The 17,187-nt window shown below is 41.8% G+C and overlaps 1 protein-coding gene across 6 annotated transcripts in view; it reads left to right on the top strand.

Annotated features, from left to right (window-relative positions):
* Positions 1-17,187, top strand: part of ARHGEF3 (Rho guanine nucleotide exchange factor 3) — a 107,744-nt gene that overhangs the window by 79,058 nt on the left and 11,499 nt on the right. For 4 of the 6 annotated variants that reach the window (XM_021532712.4, XM_085590597.1, XM_085590598.1 and 1 more), the window contains one exon: positions 14,686-14,793. In XM_021532712.4, coding sequence (XP_021388387.3) covers positions 14,686-14,793 — 108 coding nt within the window. Of the gene's footprint in view, positions 1-4,294; positions 4,517-9,088; positions 13,807-14,685; positions 14,794-17,187 lie in introns of those variants that run through there. The other 2 variants (XM_085590599.1, XM_085590601.1) reach the window with 2 other exon arrangements.

Genomic DNA, 17,187 nt, shown 5'->3' on the forward strand with positions numbered 1-17,187 from the left:
CGAACCCGTGCCAGGGTCTCATCGTCCTCACAGTGAAAAGGTTTATTTTCCAATATTTAATCTAAATCTAACTTATTTAAATTTAAATGAAAGGAAGTGTGCATAGATTATATGAGAGATATTCCATAAACTACTGTTTGTTTTTTTTTTCTTGAAATGTGTATGCAGTATTTCTACTTAATATTTCTACTTAAGGCTTTTGTAAGGTTTAAACCTGAACACATCTTAAAGGGCTTTGCTGTGCTGACAAATGTTTTAGCGAGGGTTACTTCTGTGTTAAGTTTTGAATCTGTGAGGAAATGCACTCAAGGCGTAGGTGTGAACACCATGACCACAGAACAGCTCTGTCAGTGAGCTCCAGACCTCAACCAGGTCAGCAGTGGTAGGTGCCTTTGAGCTGGGCTTTCCAGACTTGCCAAATACCTTCCTTACTTCTCCATCGCAGGTAAGTAATTGTCTGACTAAATTTTTCGTTGGCCTAAATAAATTTTAAAACCCCTCCTACACCTTCTCCACTGAACTAAACCCACAAAAAATATGTTCCAGAAATGGCAAAACTGATGCACTGGCCTGCTCTGCAATCTGGTTACTACCATCATTTTATCTGAAATACTAGTTTATTTTTTTTAAAGTACCTTACAATTCAGATTCACAATTTTCATAGTGTTAGTGTAGACTTGTAGGATAATTTTTGGGAAGAGTGGACTCACTGGTTTCACACTTAGTGGAATCACTGAAACCTTTGTTTCTCCAGCTGTACAACTGGAGTTCTCCAGGGAGTCTTTCAGCCACAAGTTTATGAACTGATGTTTGGCTCTGCCTGGGCCCATGTGCACATGCATTGACTATTGATGGGCAGCCACTGTGCAATCTAAATTCATGTAGAAATTAAATATAAATCACACTAAGCTTGCAAGATCTTTCAGAAGGCACTCCAAGTGTTTGATACGCAGTTCAGAAGGGATTCAATACTATGACTGAACTGTAATCATAATTCATTGTTTATAAAAGCACATAGCATTCTACAGACATTCAGCTCTCTGAGAGTTGTTTGCATTTGTTATTCCATCAGATAATATTATACTTTTAAAGTTCAGTGCCATTCATCAATGAACTTTGAGTCCAAATTTCATTTCTAAAACTGTATTTACACTTCTCTGGTGAAGTACACAAATTTCCGTGGATCTAATAAATCCTATTTTCCACATCATTGAAGTCTATCTTGTAGGTTTAAGATGCTCTGAAACTAACTGACATGAAGTTCCTGCCTATTAACAATCATATTCCTCTTAGAATTACTTTTTCTTGTGTTTCTTAAGAATGCTTAGTCAAGCTGAAATGCACTGGCCTGATTAATGGAGAAATGACAGAATCCCTTTCTTGGCATATTTTTTTGTGTATAAACTCAAGTACAGTATTTCAGTCTCCAAACCAGTACACTCTTGTCCTGTGTGAAGTGTTCTTCATGCCATGAATCATGTTACAGGATTAGATTGCTTTGAGAACATGCCCTGAAGGTATTTTGTCTAAATGATTTAAGTGAAGCTGATTTTTGAAATGGTGTTAACATACACCTTCATAAACAAACATACACAGATGGTATTTGAAATCAAGGGTGCTTGGGTTTAAATGGTTACACAGCAGCTGTGGTATTCTCATGGAGGTTCTTGACCATTTTTTACAACTTATATGTAGTGGTATTTTAATATGATTGAAATGTGAGGATAAACTGCCCAAAATTGTCAGGTTGTGCTCAGAGCTGTATCCTCTGAACATGACATAGAGGAAGACTTGCAGAAATGAGTGTACATTCATGTGACTGAAGCAACTGTTCACAGCTTCAGAAATCCTGAGCTAATACTTGTATGTAGTCTTCAAATAAAATGCTACATTTTTTCATATTTGTTTTTAAATATGAAAAGTAATATGATGGTTGCGAGAATTGATATAACCTAACATCAAATATCCAGTGGCGGTGAGAAGTAGATGCTTAGAGAAGAGTCCAAAACAGAAATAGCTGGTCATGGTGTTTCCCAAAATATTGCCCCAGCAATTGAGAACTTGTGACTGAGAATGTTTCTTAGGAGCAGCATCTTGTAACAGATACTTGCACTGTGTATAATACAAGAGTTGTATATAATATGAAGAATTAGCTCCTTTTTCTTTGCTCTGAATCTACCACTGTCTGATTTAATCTGATGCATCATTTTTTCCCCTGTAGTTCACTACAGTGAAAAATAATTCTATATTTGCTTCCTCTGTCAATTGTGGTTTGTAGGTCTTTATCACATCTGCTCTAATCTCTCTCATTTCTGTATGTCCTATTTGCTTAACCATTATCTGCATGAAAACTGTTCTGTGCCTCTTGTCAGCACTTTCACTTTCAGTCAACCTTGTCTTGCCCTCCTGTGATGCAGATGAGGAGGCACAGAACATCCAAATATTCCCATGTCACATTTTGTTCTAGAATCATTGCACATCTAGAAGTACTGATAACTGTTCTAGTGATTTTGCAGGAATTTCAGGGTTGGGAAGCTAGTGGGGTTTTTGTTTTAAGGACAGACTACCATAAAATAGAGATGTGCATGACAGGCACAGGAGAGCATCTCTGATTGTATTGCAGCTGCTCCCCAAAAGGCCTAGGAGGGTAAGTGTGAGAGCTTATTATATGTTTGGGGTATTGGTGAAGTCAAAGGAAAGTATCCAAATAAGGACTAGATTTGCCTTTGACTATTCTTATTCTAAAGTCATCATTATCTGATTAACAGCTTTTAGAAAAATAGATGCTTGTAAAGCCACATCCATCACATGATCTCCCTTTAAAATCAGTTAATTTTTTCAAGGTCTGTGAAGTTATTCTTGTTTGGGTTGCTTCTGTGTGGCTGAAAATATTCTTCCCTCCTCCCCCATCCAGCTTCCTACTCAATTTTCTTTTCCTTGTCCCCCGTATTATAGTCTCTGTCAGACTGATCCTTTGTCACAAACAGGGCCCCTAGTGCTTCCTCTGTCTTTTCAGGAAATTTTCACTACCTTTGTTTTAAGGTAGCCATCAAACAGAATTTGCCTGGCTGCACAGACACTGAAATGCCCTGTGAGATTCCTTAGGCAGAGGTGTTTTTCCACTTTCTCAGCTCGGCACAATGAGAGATGAGGGCAGGGGAGCAATTTGGCTGAACAAGAGGAACAAAAATGGAACTTCAAAAACACAAGAAACAAACTCCAGCTTGCCAGACAGGAAAAAAAAAAAAAAAAAAAAAAGGAAAGCGTGCTGGGGAGGGAGTAAAGGCAATGCTCTGTGTTGTGGCACTGTGACATCCATGACACGATGCAGATTGCGCACAGATCAGCTGGAGCACATCGCACTGAATGCAGGCGCCACTGCCGTGTGCAGGGCTGGAGTCCTGTCTGGATTTGGGTCTGTGCACAGACCCCACACATCTGGGTCTGCGCTGTCAGTGCTGCCCTCCGCTCGGACACTCGGCTGCCAGAGAAGCCGCAGCTCCCGCAGTCACCCTGCGGGCAGCGCACGGTTAAGGAGCAGGGGGAGCGGAAAGCACAGCGCGACCCGAGCCGCTCGTTCCGCCCGCGGCGGCACCGGGCGGGCCCCGAGGGTGTGGGGGGCTCGGACCCCGCCCCTGCCGGCCCGGCCCGCCCCGCGCTGGCGCTGCGCTGCCGCAGTTGGCGGCGGGCCGGCCGCGGGTGGTGCGCTCCGGGCCGCGGGTGGTGCGCTCCGGGCCGGCCGCGGGTGGTGCGCTCCGGGCCGGCCGCGGGTGGTGCGCTCCGGGCCGGCCGCGGGTGGTGCGCTCCGGGCCGGCCGCGGGTGGTGCGCTCCGGGCCGCGGGTGGTGCGCTCCGGGCCGGCCGCGGGTGCCGCGCTCCGGGCCGGCCGCGGGTGGTGCGCTCCGGGCCGCGGGTGCCGCGCTCCGGGCCGGCCGCGGGTGCCGCGCTCCGGGCCGGCCGCGGGTGGTGCGCTCCGGGCCGCGGGTGGTGCGCTCCGGGCCGCGGGTGCCGCGCTCCGGGCCGGCCGCGGGTGCCGCGCTCCGGGCCGGCCGCGGGTGGTGCGCTCCGGGCCGCGGGTGGTGCGCTCCGGGCCGGCCGCGGGTGCCGCGCTCCGGGCCGGCCGCGGGTGGTGCGCTCCGGGCCGGCCGCGGGTGGTGCGCTCCGGGCCGCGGGTGGTGCGCTCCGGGCCGCGGGTGCCGCGCTCCGGGCCGGCCGCGGGTGGTGCGCTCCGGGCCGTGGGTGGTGCGCTCCGGGCCGCGGGTGCCGCGCTCCGGGCCGGCCGCGGGTGCCGCGCTCCGGGCCGCGGGCCGGGGCGCAGCTCAGGCACAGCGCTGCCGCGGGCCGGGCACGGCCGGCGCCTCCCGCCCGCCGCTCGCACAGAGCCAGCGCCGAGCCCCGGGAGCGCCGCTCCTGCAGCCACCATGGTGGCCAAGGATTATCCCTTCTACCTGTCCGCCAAGAGGGCAAATGTCGCCTTGGAAGCGCAGACGGTGACCAGCCCAGCTAAAGAGACCGAGGTACTGCTGACACGGTTGCAACTTTATTTTTCTGTATTGTGTGACCTGCATTGCAATGGGGAAAAGTAACGTGGTTTGAGAACACGCTGCGCTGTATGGATACCCATTTTGTTTAGGCATCCTTTACTGCCTTCTCTTAAGTATTCACCTTTCTTTTGGAATAAAGCCAGAAACAGAATCTAGTTTTTTGTCATCTGTTACTTTAGGAAAATTAGTCTTTAAAATAGGTGATTGAAACGTACCTGTTTTACGTATGTAGCTTAAAGATATTTAGTTGTGTTTTATTCCAGGACTAAGCATTACTTACAAATTGTTAAACTAACGTAGGAGCTGGAAGGGAATCGGTAAAATGGTGTCTTAAAGCACTGACTTTAAGACTCCACTTACATTAACTGTCTTTTCCTCATCATAATAAACAAATAATTAATCTGATGTACAGTTAACTGAAAATCCTGCCCTATCAGCATATTTTGACTGCTCTATTTCTTAAAAAGCATGGAAGCCTTTCAAGTGACATAAAAAATTTTATTCACTAAGTCAAATTCAGCAATGTTCGTGAAAAAATTAAATATTTGATACTTTAGGTTAATGTTGGTTTGTGTTTAGGAAGAAACCAGTGACATTAAGGATTGTGACTGCTCTGGAGGAAGGCAGAACATTTATCTCAAATATTTTATTACTTAAATATATGGTTTCTTTATTAATCTTGTTTGCTGAGTAACTTGGAGACAGCTTATTAAGTTGGGTTCATTTAATACATCTCCATCAAAGATTAATTACCTCCCCACTGGAACAGGTCTAAAGTAAAAGTAACATAAGCCAAATGACCTTATTTAATCATGATGCTTAAGCTAAGAACTGAGATGATGCTGTGCTGTTGCTTTCCAGTGTACTTTTACATAGACAGACTTAATTACTGAGGTTAAGGGAAATGGAATTCTTTTCAGCTATGTTTTTTTGAATAATGAATCCCCTAAGTGTGTGTGTATGTGTGCATCTATGGAAAATATAAGCTGTTAGATACTAAATGTTCTTCTCAAGGGTACTCATTATATTAATGATAATATTAAAGAAACATTATTTTAGCCTTTACTGCATGAAGGGATTTATTGTGAATGAATAGAACTGTCAGTTCTGAGGAGCTGGAGTGTTGCTCTGTTACAGTTAGGAAGCTTGATTATAATCAAATTCCAAGGAAAAAGACTCAGTGAAAGCTGAGAGCATGAGGAAGTATTGAGTAACAGATGTGATCAATCAAAATTACAACGTGAAAACAGCTTGTGTTTTATACGAAGAAGAAAATGCACCCTTATGCTTTCGAGCTGTTCTCTGAGAGTAGGATAGGATTCCAGCGTTCTGAAAAAGAAACTTTTAAATATCCTGTCTTAGGAGGGTAAGACCACCCAGCACTCCAAAAAATTTATTAAGAAAGCAGAAATGATAGCTACTCTTTGAGTAGGTCATTATAAGGACTAGTGTATGCAGCTTGTTTCTTTGAAATCTCTAAAGGGGAAAAATCCTTATTCTCTAACACTAAACTGTTCTTTCAGCTTTTAGTATTTACAAGGGGAATTAAAGCTGTTGGGCGCCTTCTACCACAGCTGGGTGTTATTGCAGCAGAGCGCTGCCGTATCCGGGCTGGGCGTTTCTGCTTTTGCAAACGCGAGTTTCATTCTCGTTATTAACATGTGAAGTTGGTTGATTTTTTTAATAACTCAAATTATTCATAAATGTTGGTGTATTTGGATTAGAAGAGATTTTCTGCTATATAGATGTTTTGAGTAACAAGTGAGTGGCAGAAAAGAGAACGGAGGTGTTCTGCTTCTGGCTCTTTCTTTAGCTATGCCTACTCCCTTGGCATAAACTCTGTGGAAAGTTGCACAGTCACAAAACAATGACAAATGAAATTTCCAAAATATATGTAAACACTAAAATCTGGATTCTGATAAAAAACTGTTGTTCTAGTCCCAGTCATCATAGTTCTCTTTAAGTGCAGTTTAAGGGCAGCAAAACACTGCAGTATCTAGTACCTGAGTTAACATGGCAAACCCTACAAGGTCCTTACTTGCATCATTACACACCCTACATAAAATCCTGTAGTACAGTTCTAGGTGTGAACAGTATAGAGGTTTTGGGTTCTTCCCAACTTTTTTATAATTCAAAGATAGAGACAATTAGTAACATTTGAAACTTGCTTACTTTAAGTTTTATTAAAAGCCCCACGCCTTTCCCGATGACAAACACTGTTTTCCATTTTGCCCCTTCTAAAGCCCCAGGCTGGGTGGGCAGCAGGTGAGAATGAGCATTTATAGCCACAGATTGAGGTTTGAATGTGAAGTCATGCAAAGGAACTCCTGAATTCCTCAGAGTAAAGATGTCCTGTTCTGCCATACGGGATCCAACACAGTACCTGGATTTAGGCTCCAAAAAATACAATGAGGGCATAGAATTCCTCTGTGTCTCCAGTATGTTGTATGTCTGCTTACAGCCCTTCTAGTGCAGAATCTCAGAGCCAGGGCTGTTTGCAGCCTGCCTATTGTTGTCTCCTGCCACCCTCCCAGCACCGAGCAGGAGCTCTGGGCTGCCTGGGGCTCAGGACAGTGTTTATTTGGGGACAGGGAATGTGAAGGGGGAACCCTTTGGGGACAATGTGAAGGGGAACCCACCAGCCTTTAGGCCATGGCACATCATTAACAGGAGAACCAGGCGTGGAGCCAGAGGGAGAGGGGCCAAAAGATTATGAGATAAACTCCAAATCATGAATTTTCTTTGATCTTCCTAAATGTATGTATTTCATGTTAATGAAATATTAGTACGTTGCAGTTTTGACATATTTCAGGTAAGTTCATGTGCAGTGTAGCTGGAAACATGTCAAACCCCTGCACTTGGAATTGCAGATCTGTTCTGCTTAATGGCAGTGTGAAACAAACAGCTTGTCTTTATTTTTCCATTCAGTAAATCACTGTGTGATATCTGCTGATTAATTGGCTGTCCAGGTTAATATCTAGTCAGTTCCAGGTCTTTCTTAGATTGCCTGTACAAGCAGATTCTAATGAGAGGAAATGCAGAATTTAATCAACTCTACATTAGCTGTCTGGGTTTTTCAGGGTTTCTGTTGCTTGTGTTAATTCACCTCAGTGTGAGATTTTTCTGTTAACTTACCTTCATTTCCTAACTCCTGACAGATATATCAATTTCTGGATATTGCAGACAAACGATCAGTCAAGATTGCTGGGTGCAGCTTGTGCTTATGCTGCTGACACTTGAGTGGTTCTGCCCTGCCTGTGGCCAGTGAAATCTGAGGCCCCAAGCGTGGTGCCAGCGAGGGCAGCCTGTGTGCGGCCAGGAGCCAAACTTTGCACCATGTGTTAATCAAACTTCACTGTTGTCTTTGACCAGGAATATTTCACCACTTCCCTAAATGCTCTTCATTGTACCCCAGCTATTATTTCAGGTTCTCATCTTTGTAGTGCTGTGATTAAAACAAAATGTCACTGGATTTTCCTTTGCTTGCTGGTTTTGAGGAGATTGACAGAGGGAACCTTTTCCTGCTACCATCAGGGAGTGCAGGTGGTGCATGGGACCTTATGGATTTCAAGGAAAATTGTATCACCAATGCACACACTTAATTGTATGATCAAGTTGCCTTTGTGTCAATAAATTCTCCTTGAGATGCTTGCAGTTTTAGTAGAGGGATGCCTCAGGTTTTAGTATGGACTCTTGGATGATTTAGATATCTTTATGCAACACTGAACTATACTAAGAACTGCTTTAGAGTCACCTACTTTGTTTTTCTTGACCATATACCTCAGTTCTAAAAGAAGCAATATTCTATAATTTTCTAGTCAGAATCTTTCTAAGATACTATGAAGCAAAGGCAAATTCTCTGCTTTGTCAGTATAAAAACCCAGCCTTTTTAGTGCCAAAATTAATTGAGATTGTTGTTCTGATTTTAAACTTGCTTTGCTCTGAAGGTACATAAAGCTTAGGATGCTTGGTTTAATTTATTTTTAGATTTAAGTGTTTGCTGTGTTAAGGATTGTTGTAACATAGGTTGCTTTTTCTATTTTAACCTTTTTTAATTTTGTTTTGTTTTTTGTCCTGCTGAAGGTTAAATACTGATAGCATCCTGTGGAACAGAGCTTGAATGTGTTTTTTTTTTTTTATTAAACTCCCAAGTTTTGAGAGCATTTATTAGAGCTGTTTAATCTGAGGCCAATTTAACTAGTAGCAGACTAACAAAAATAATATTGTTGGGCTTCCTGCCATGACAAATGTTGACTTACCCTTATAAAGTTGACTAAAAACTAATAACCTTTAAAGTATGGAAACCTTTAATGCGTATGGAAATATAGCCAGTTACTTGAAATCTGAAACAGAGTGGTTCTGTTTTAGTTTTCTGGCACTGCTTGTGAATTAGGTATGAAACAAAGGTTACTGTACTGTTTCAATTTATAGTGTCTTCTATTTATTACACTCTTAACACTCTTGAGAGTAATTTAAGTTAAAACATTTTTCCTTAATGAATGCTCCCATAGCACAGAATTAATGTTTTGGTTGTCTGTTTGTCCTGATTCACATCAAAAAAGGAAAAAAGTTAACCAATATGTTTTTGTAAATGTTAAGCAAGGTAGCTACCTTAAATCCCGAATTGCTGCTGTAAATGTCTCAGAACTTGCTGAACTCCTGTAAATTGAGATTCTAACAGGCATTGGCGATTTCAGCCACTTTGTGTGTGGGTTGAGAGAAGGTCAGTTGGCCCTTGAAGGTTAAAGGTAAACAGGAGAAATTCTACTATTCTAAAATGCTAAGCTTCTGTACCTGTTTTCACATAGCACTTATTTTCTGTGCTGGGTAAAATCCTCTGTAAGTTTCTTTTGTTGAGTTTGGTTTTAAAATACAATCAGAAAAATCAACACAATGTCCTGGTCGCAGCAGTGCAGCAGACACAAGAAGAATGGCCCCTCAGGGAAGCATTTTCCCTTGTTTGTTGGATTCAGCACCAGTCCTCGGACATGGAGACTGTTGTTAAAGTTGCTGATAAGAGATGGGAGTCGGGTGGAAAAACAATCATAGCAGCAGTGAACATAATTTGCTCTTCACTGGCAGGAAATCAGTGGCTAAGCCCTTGAGGGGCATAGAATGGAAGAATTTTTGAAGTGAGGTACTGGAGCAAGTGAAGATTTTTTATATGGCACCTAGGCTACTACTGAGTGTGTGTTATCCAGGTCATTGCTTCTGATGTTCTTAGGGCAATACGGAGGGAATCTGGCCTCATTCTTTTTGTTTCCTTTCTTCCTGTTTGTTAGGAAATGAAAAGCAGTCTTTTGCTAGAGTAATTTATCCACCAAGAGTGATCATTAACTGTGTGTGGTCTTGAAGGATAATGTATCAAAAACTGATACAGTTAAATGGGTTTAACTCACTCTGCTTTGAATTTCAGGAATATTCCATTATTTACATATACTAGTAAAAGAGTTTTTTAAAATTTTGCTGATGAAGGGCACCAAAGTGCCCTTCCCGCTAAATAGCCTTCTAGAAACTCTCATAGCTGTGTAGTTTGTTCTTAGATACCATATAACCAATTATTAGGTGCCATTTTCACTATTGAAGAAGGAGAAATAGCATCAACTTAGCTGTCAGTCCATTGGAGCTAATATAAATGCCTAATTCTTCACAGGATCTTCTGCTTTAACACGCTTCCATGGCTGTTTGAATGCTCAGCTTGCCCTGGGAGCAGGAGCTGTGTGCTAAGCTTCAGGTTTTTAAATGATAATCTGTGTTTGGGTCTGTGCATCAGGCCCAAAATAATGATATAAAAGTTACCTTTTCGTCATGATTTTATAACTTTGAAATTACCATATCACAGTTTAAAAAGCAAGACATCACTCCATTCTGCAAGGCAAAAAGACTTAAGTTACTGAAAAGAGAGCTGGCAGCTATTAGTCTTCTCCATGTGGCTTCCCAGTAATGCTGTAGTTGCAGCTGTATGCTGCATTTTCCTGCTGTCCCACAGCAGAAGGGTCTTTTTTTGGGAGTTACACAAGAACAAAGAGCTTTCCTTGGTTACTCAGTAGTCTAAACCATTGGGTTAGAGTTTAATATATAGAAGATACTGGAGATAGAATTGTACCTATACATAAAGAGTAAATTAGAAGGAAGAAGCAATTGGAAACACTGTGTCCTTCATGCCTAGTTAGGGGCATGGCACCTTTGAAACTTCTTGTTTGATAACTTTCCATCTTAAATTGGTGAAAAGCACTGATTATGCTGTGGTGATTAGTCTTTTTTTCCTACTAATTACTCAGAAAAGTATATTAGGAAAATGTATGAAGAAGGATGTAGTAGGTGTTTGAAAAGTCCATTTGGTTTTCAGAACTGTCCATATTTTGGACACAGATTTGCTCCTTTTATCAGTTTGTTCACAGTTTCACATTCTTTCTGAGGCTGCAAGTATTCACAGTATTTGCAGCTTAAATTTCTTTTTGTCCCTGAATTCAAATGTTCCCGAAGTCATCTTGAGTTCAAATATACAGCTCCCTCCAAAAGCCATCTGCTCATTGTTCTAGCCTAGTCAGGTATTAATTTGACTTGACTGTTCAGCCTTTGAAGTTCCTGCACTCATGTTTCCCTCAGCTTTCTTTAGCCTTATATCAAATTTAAAGCCCTGTCAGATTAATGTTACCTATTCACATATACCAGCTCCACATTTTGGAAACTCTGCCAAACTGTAGTCTGGGTCTTTTTTTTTTTAACCTGCTTCCCATATTGCTTTGGCAAGCCTTCATAACTTTGAAAATACAGTCTAACATGCAATAATTTCAAAATTCTGAAATGAGGTTTGGTTGGTTTTTTTTTTTTTTAATACCAATCCTAATGGCTTTAAGAGGTCAGGCAGCACATTGTAACTCCTGAATTTTTTGTCATAACTTGGCCCAGCTCCCAGTCTGGACAGGTGATGGTTGTTGCAATGGATCCAACCCCTAAATCCTCTCTCTTGATCCCCTCTAAGTTCCCAGAGCTGTGAGGGCAGGAGGAGAGGAGCAGTGATGACTTTGGCAGCTCCGAGCACAGTCTGGAGTCTGGCGTTCATTCCACCAGTGCTGTGAGTCCTCCTGGAGCCTTCTCCTGCTGGGCAGACACCGGTCAAGATTCATACCCCAAAGGGTTTTATGGTTGTAGGACTTCTGGTTAGCTGGAAAATTGGAGAGTCTTCAGAGACAAATTAGTGAAATAATGAACGTATTGGACAAATGTACAAGTACAGATTCTGGTCAGTATCTCTGGGTAAAGCAGAACAGTTCATGCAGTCCCCTCTTTCCATTTGTTTTGTTGGCTGTGATGAGCAGAGTCCTTGGTGAGAAAAACACCCACCTGTTCAGAACTTGCCATTGACTGTGGAATTTTTCCCTCTCCAGACTGTTGGCCTCAGTAGTTTGTTCAGCTTCTCTGCGGTGCTGGTTTGGAGAGGTGACACAACTTGAGCATGAGGGTGCTGCTGAGAGGGGAGGCAGAGGCAGAATGGATGCAGACAGGACAGCAGAAATCTTGTGATCAGATGTGCAGCAGTTTCAGCATTACTGTGCAGCAGTTTTAAAATTACTCTGGTAATGCTATATTTTCATTGCACAGTCAAAGCCTTATTTGTACAAACTTCATTTTACTACAGTAGAAGGGGTGAGTCAGTGCTGATGGCTTTTGTTGTGAAACTTCTCTGAATAAAATGACATCTGGAACACTAAGATTTGATGAGTTTTCACTTCCAGCTCAACATCTTAACCTACCACACAGTTTCTAGTGAAAGGGAAAAATCATATTGTAAGTATTCAGAAAAGCTTCCATCATACTTAAGAACTTATGATTAACACGATTTTCTTTCAGAACTCATTGGTAAAGTTATAAAGTCTCAGGCTTCTTAAATTATATCTAGTTTTGACATTTGGCAGAATCCTGTAATAATGCTGATTTCTTTCCATAAGATTGAATGCTAAGTTTGGACTGCATATTTAACTGTTCCAAATTCTGGTCAGAATTTTCCATGTGAAATCAGAACACGATAGATTGCATGAAGAATTCAAGGTGGGGTGCTGGCACAGAAGGGCAGGACTGCAGTTATCTGACCTGACTTTGCCTGCTGGGAGAACAGCTGGCCTCTAGTGGCTCACAGCAAGAGAAGAGCTTCATGGTATTTGGTGGTGGCTGAAACTCTGCTTGGAGTTCATCTTTAAAATCAGTTACTGTTTTCAGTGAAGTTTTGCATCATGAGCATTAATAAAAATTATACTGCCTTAGCACTTTTCTCCTTGAAATGGATGGGGGCATTGGACACCAAAAGGGATACAGCATAAAGAAGGAGTAATAATTTCTATTAATCCTAATCCTCCTCTCCCTGTCTCCTAGAAAGTCCATACAATGTTCATGTCCAGATTTTGCTGTGGGGCTGGTGCCTGAGTGCTGCTGAGGCAGAGCTGCTGGCCCTGCCTGCCCGGGGCTCCGTGTGCCTGCACTGCAGTGCAGCTCCTCCTGACCAGCTGGCTCTGCTCTGGGCACAGCATCAGAATAGCCAGAAACAGCTCGTGCTTGTGCCACCAGACAGAGAAGAACTGCACTGCAATCTCCAAGATTTTTCCTCTGTTTTTGGGGAGTGGGGGAGGGGGTGGGGTGCTGCTGCTGGAGAGAAGTACGTGAGAAAATAAGTATGCGAGTGCTGCAATGACGTAAAAAATGCTCCTTCTGAAACCTGCCTCCAAGACATGGTTGCTGAAAAGGAAGGGTTATGAATAACAGTGCAGTGATGATGATAAGGATTTAACTTGCTTTAGACTGCTACAGTTCTTTAATGCCAGGTGTCATGTGTGATGGAATACATTATTTTTGCTAGAGGGTTAAGAACTTTGTTGCTCATCTCAGCTGGCTTTTATGGATTTCCAGGTCTACCTGCTGAGAAGTAAATTAAATATGTAGCTGCTTCTCACCTTTCCTCTGTTGCTGCACTAATGGAAGAGACTTTTTCTTGCCAGTAATATAGATGGTGATCACTGGCTGCTGAAATTTATTTTTTTGGTATCAAGAAGGATGAGGATGACAAATCTGCATTATTTCCAGAAGGATTTACGTTTCTGAAGAAAAGGATAATAGGCATGCTTCATTTTCTTAAAGCTATGTCCAGACATTTAGAGGCATAGCAAACCTACATAAACTTTAAAAGCAGGGCTGAAAAAGAAAGATGAACTGCATTAGGATGTCCTTGAAATATGGTGTTGGATGGGGTTTTTAACTTCACTTGGAAGGTTTGGCTCTTTTTCTGTTGCCTTTTGCTTGTGCTATTCGAGATCCATTAAATGTCAGATGGAGGTTAGGAAGCCAAGGGTAACTGTTCTATTTTTATGTATTTATAATCACTTTTTTTCTGTATTATGATTTCTAGTGGGTTTTTTTTAAATAAATATCTGCAGGACAATTGGCATATTATTTTGATTATACACTATTTCGGGTGCTTTTGTGCTGTTAAAATATATATATGAGAAGGACAACATTGAATTGAGTGCTTTGTGGTTGATTTTGTTGATTTTCCTTTATATTTTATGCAAAAAATAGGTGTAGGTAACCACGTTATTAATGTGTTTGTATATGTGAGTATTTTCATAAGAACATACATTCAGAGACAATAAGAGTTAAAGATTTCTGTCTACATTATATATTCTGGAAGAAAATGTATTTAATGAATAGAGTCAGATGCTGACAGTGCCAGAAGCAAAGGCACAAACGGAATTGCATCTGTTTGAAAGCATTCCTTTCAGTGAAAAGGTTATCATAATGTGCATTAGTTGCAGAGCACTGCTGAAAATTTTTCTGCTAAGAATGAGAAAAAATAATCAAATTATTTTCTCTTTTTTTACCTCCCTTCCCCTGTCCCTGGCCATGCCAGTTTCTCCACCATTACATTTTTCAGCAGTTCTCAGGACCTGTATGTACCAGCCAAGAGCAATCTGTCACTGTCAGCGTTTGAAACTGCTTTTGTTTATTTACTGCCCTAATTACAGTCCAGGTTTGCAAACACTCTTGCTACAAATGCTTTCTTAGGAAGATCAGCAATAGCAATCTTTACCTGATGATGCTGACACTCTCCTGACTTTTTTTTCCTTTCCCTCCTCCTCCCTGTGCTGCAGGAGCCCAGCAACAAACGGGTCAAGCCTCTTTCCAGAGTCACATCCCTGGCCAGCCTCATCCCCCCTGTGCGAGCCACTCCACTGAAGCGCTTCAGCCAGACCCTGCAGGTAAGGGCAGCAGCTCCTGCTGCTCCTGCTCACTGCAGGACCAGCCTTCCTGCAGCAGGGATGCACAGGACACCCAGCGCTGCAGTGTGCCAAACAGCTCGAGGTGCCTTGTCACCACAAGGTCATTCAGCTTCAAACTCAACTCTCACCTCAAAGAAACCACTTCACTCAGCTTAAAACTCAATTCTCACCTCAAAAAAACCACTTGTCTGTTTAATGGTTTTTGCTTACCAGGAGGAAAACTATTGCACCTATAGCATATAAAAATAGTTTACTGAAGGATTACAGTTGCTTTTTAAATTTGATGAAGAGAATATTCCATAATGCTTTCTCTTAATATTGGTTGTTTTCTTTGAAAATGTTACTTTTGGTGTAGTTGGTCAGGTAGGACTGCTGAATTTCCTCCTGTAGAGTGAACTTTGACCTCAGCTAAACAAGAGTTAGTGAATAATCAGAACTTTCCAAGGCAGTTTCCAAAAGTGATGATGAAAATTAATAAAGGGCTAACAATTTAAATGCAGTTTATACGTAACAGATTAAGAATGTAATATTGTACATACTTGGAGACTAATGAAACTTTAATTTATAAAGCATTTGTGCCTTCAGACCTAGAGATGGCAAAGTATTGGGGTACTCAACTCCTAATGGCAGTATCAGCTGGGAGCTGCAGCACTGCTCTGGGTCTGGTCCAGAAAGCCACAGTTTCCTCTTTAAAAAAGTTTATGTAAGAAGGCATGTGAAAGATCTTAAGAAAATTACTTAACAAGCTTAATTTCTTTGAGAGGAACTGTAAAAGTAACTTGAAGTGTTAGAAATGTTCCTTAGTCAAAATTACCTATATTAGAGCTTTACTGAAGTTACCTGTTAAGGGGGAAAGAAATAAAACTTAAGAGTTTTTTGGGAAATAAAAAGTCATGGGGAAGAACGTCATTCTTCTGTAGTTGTAATTACTCAGAAAATTGATATCACAGGGTTTTCTGACATCGGTTTTCCTGTCTTTGGTTCCTGTGATGTTGAAAGTGCAGATTTCTGCACAGGGTTGGAGGATCATTGGTTCCTGTGATGTTGAAAGTGCAGATTTCTGCACAGGGTTGGAGGATCAGCCAGATGTCTGCACCCCGCCAGGCTCGGTGCAGGTGAGGTCTGCATGACTCGAGCAGAGCTCCTGTATCCCCTGGGCTCTGTGAATCTCCTGCAGTCTGCCTACAGGGGAAACTGGCCCAGCTCAGGAAGGGCTACATCAGTTCCAGTTGTGAGGAGTGTGGAAAAGGATTTCATTTTTGGCCAAACTGCTACTGAGTGGGGTGCTTCCCTTTCCACAGCCTTAGGCAGCTGTTGGCCTCGTTTAGGTACCTGTGCTATTGTTTTGCAGTGAAAGCCTCTGGGACTGCACCATGCAGTGCCCAGAACAATATTGGATTTAATAAAGTTGTTTCAGACTAACCAAAACAATTATCCTTTCATGTATGCAGTAGCAACTTCCTAAAATGAGAGCTGTATTAATGTGTTTCAGGGTAAATTTTGTCAAAAATAGGAGGGAAAATAACAGCTTTGTTGCAAGCCCTACTGTTGCAGGCATTTCTGTTTTGCTCTGTTCATACTGCCCATAAGAATATATTTAATTAGCAGATTAAACAGTAATGTTTGATCCCCTCTATGTGCTTCAAGGAGCTGTGATGAGAAATCAGCTTCTATGTTTTCCAGATCTTGCTTGTGATGTCCCAGCTGTGAATTGACTTCTTATCTGGTTTTCTCAATAGCTATAGAGCAGGGACAAAAAAGACTGACCTTGTCCTCAGGTGTCCTACTTGGAATTACTTAGAAACATTCTGGGATGTACATATTGCTATTTCACTTTGTTATGTTTTGACATAGCTGTCACTGTGTCTTGAGAACAGTATAGGTTTCTTTTCATCATGTGATCTCCTGTAAAAAAAAAAGGTTGATTTTTCTTACTGAGTGAACTTTTATATATCATCATTGTTATTTCAATCAAAACTCATGTTTCTTCTTGCATTGCTGCTAGATGTTGTGTCTGTAAAATGAAGAAAACTACTGTAATCGCCACAACATGCAGAACAAACAACTTCTTCCCATAGAAGAAAACAAAACAAGGTCAACAGAACATCCATCTAAAAAGACACTCCAACAGCATCAGTAAAATGAGTTAGAAGCATATTTTTCCCTCATAAAGGAGTTCTGAGATTCCTTTATGGCATTTCAAACAAACCTTCTTAGATAGTCTTCTAAATGGAAGATACATGCAAGAGGAAAAAAAACTTATTTTGTATAATTTTCCTTACCTCTGTACATGTGACTTCCACTTGACATTAATGGACTTCCAGCATGCAGCATGAGGAGAAAAATTTCTGCCTGGGGTTTGTGTAGTTTCTT

The sequence above is a fragment of the Lonchura striata genome, chromosome 12 (assembly GCF_050655825.1).
Source record: "Lonchura striata isolate lonStrDom1 chromosome 12, ASM5065582v1, whole genome shotgun sequence".
NCBI lineage: Eukaryota > Metazoa > Chordata > Aves > Passeriformes > Estrildidae > Lonchura > Lonchura striata.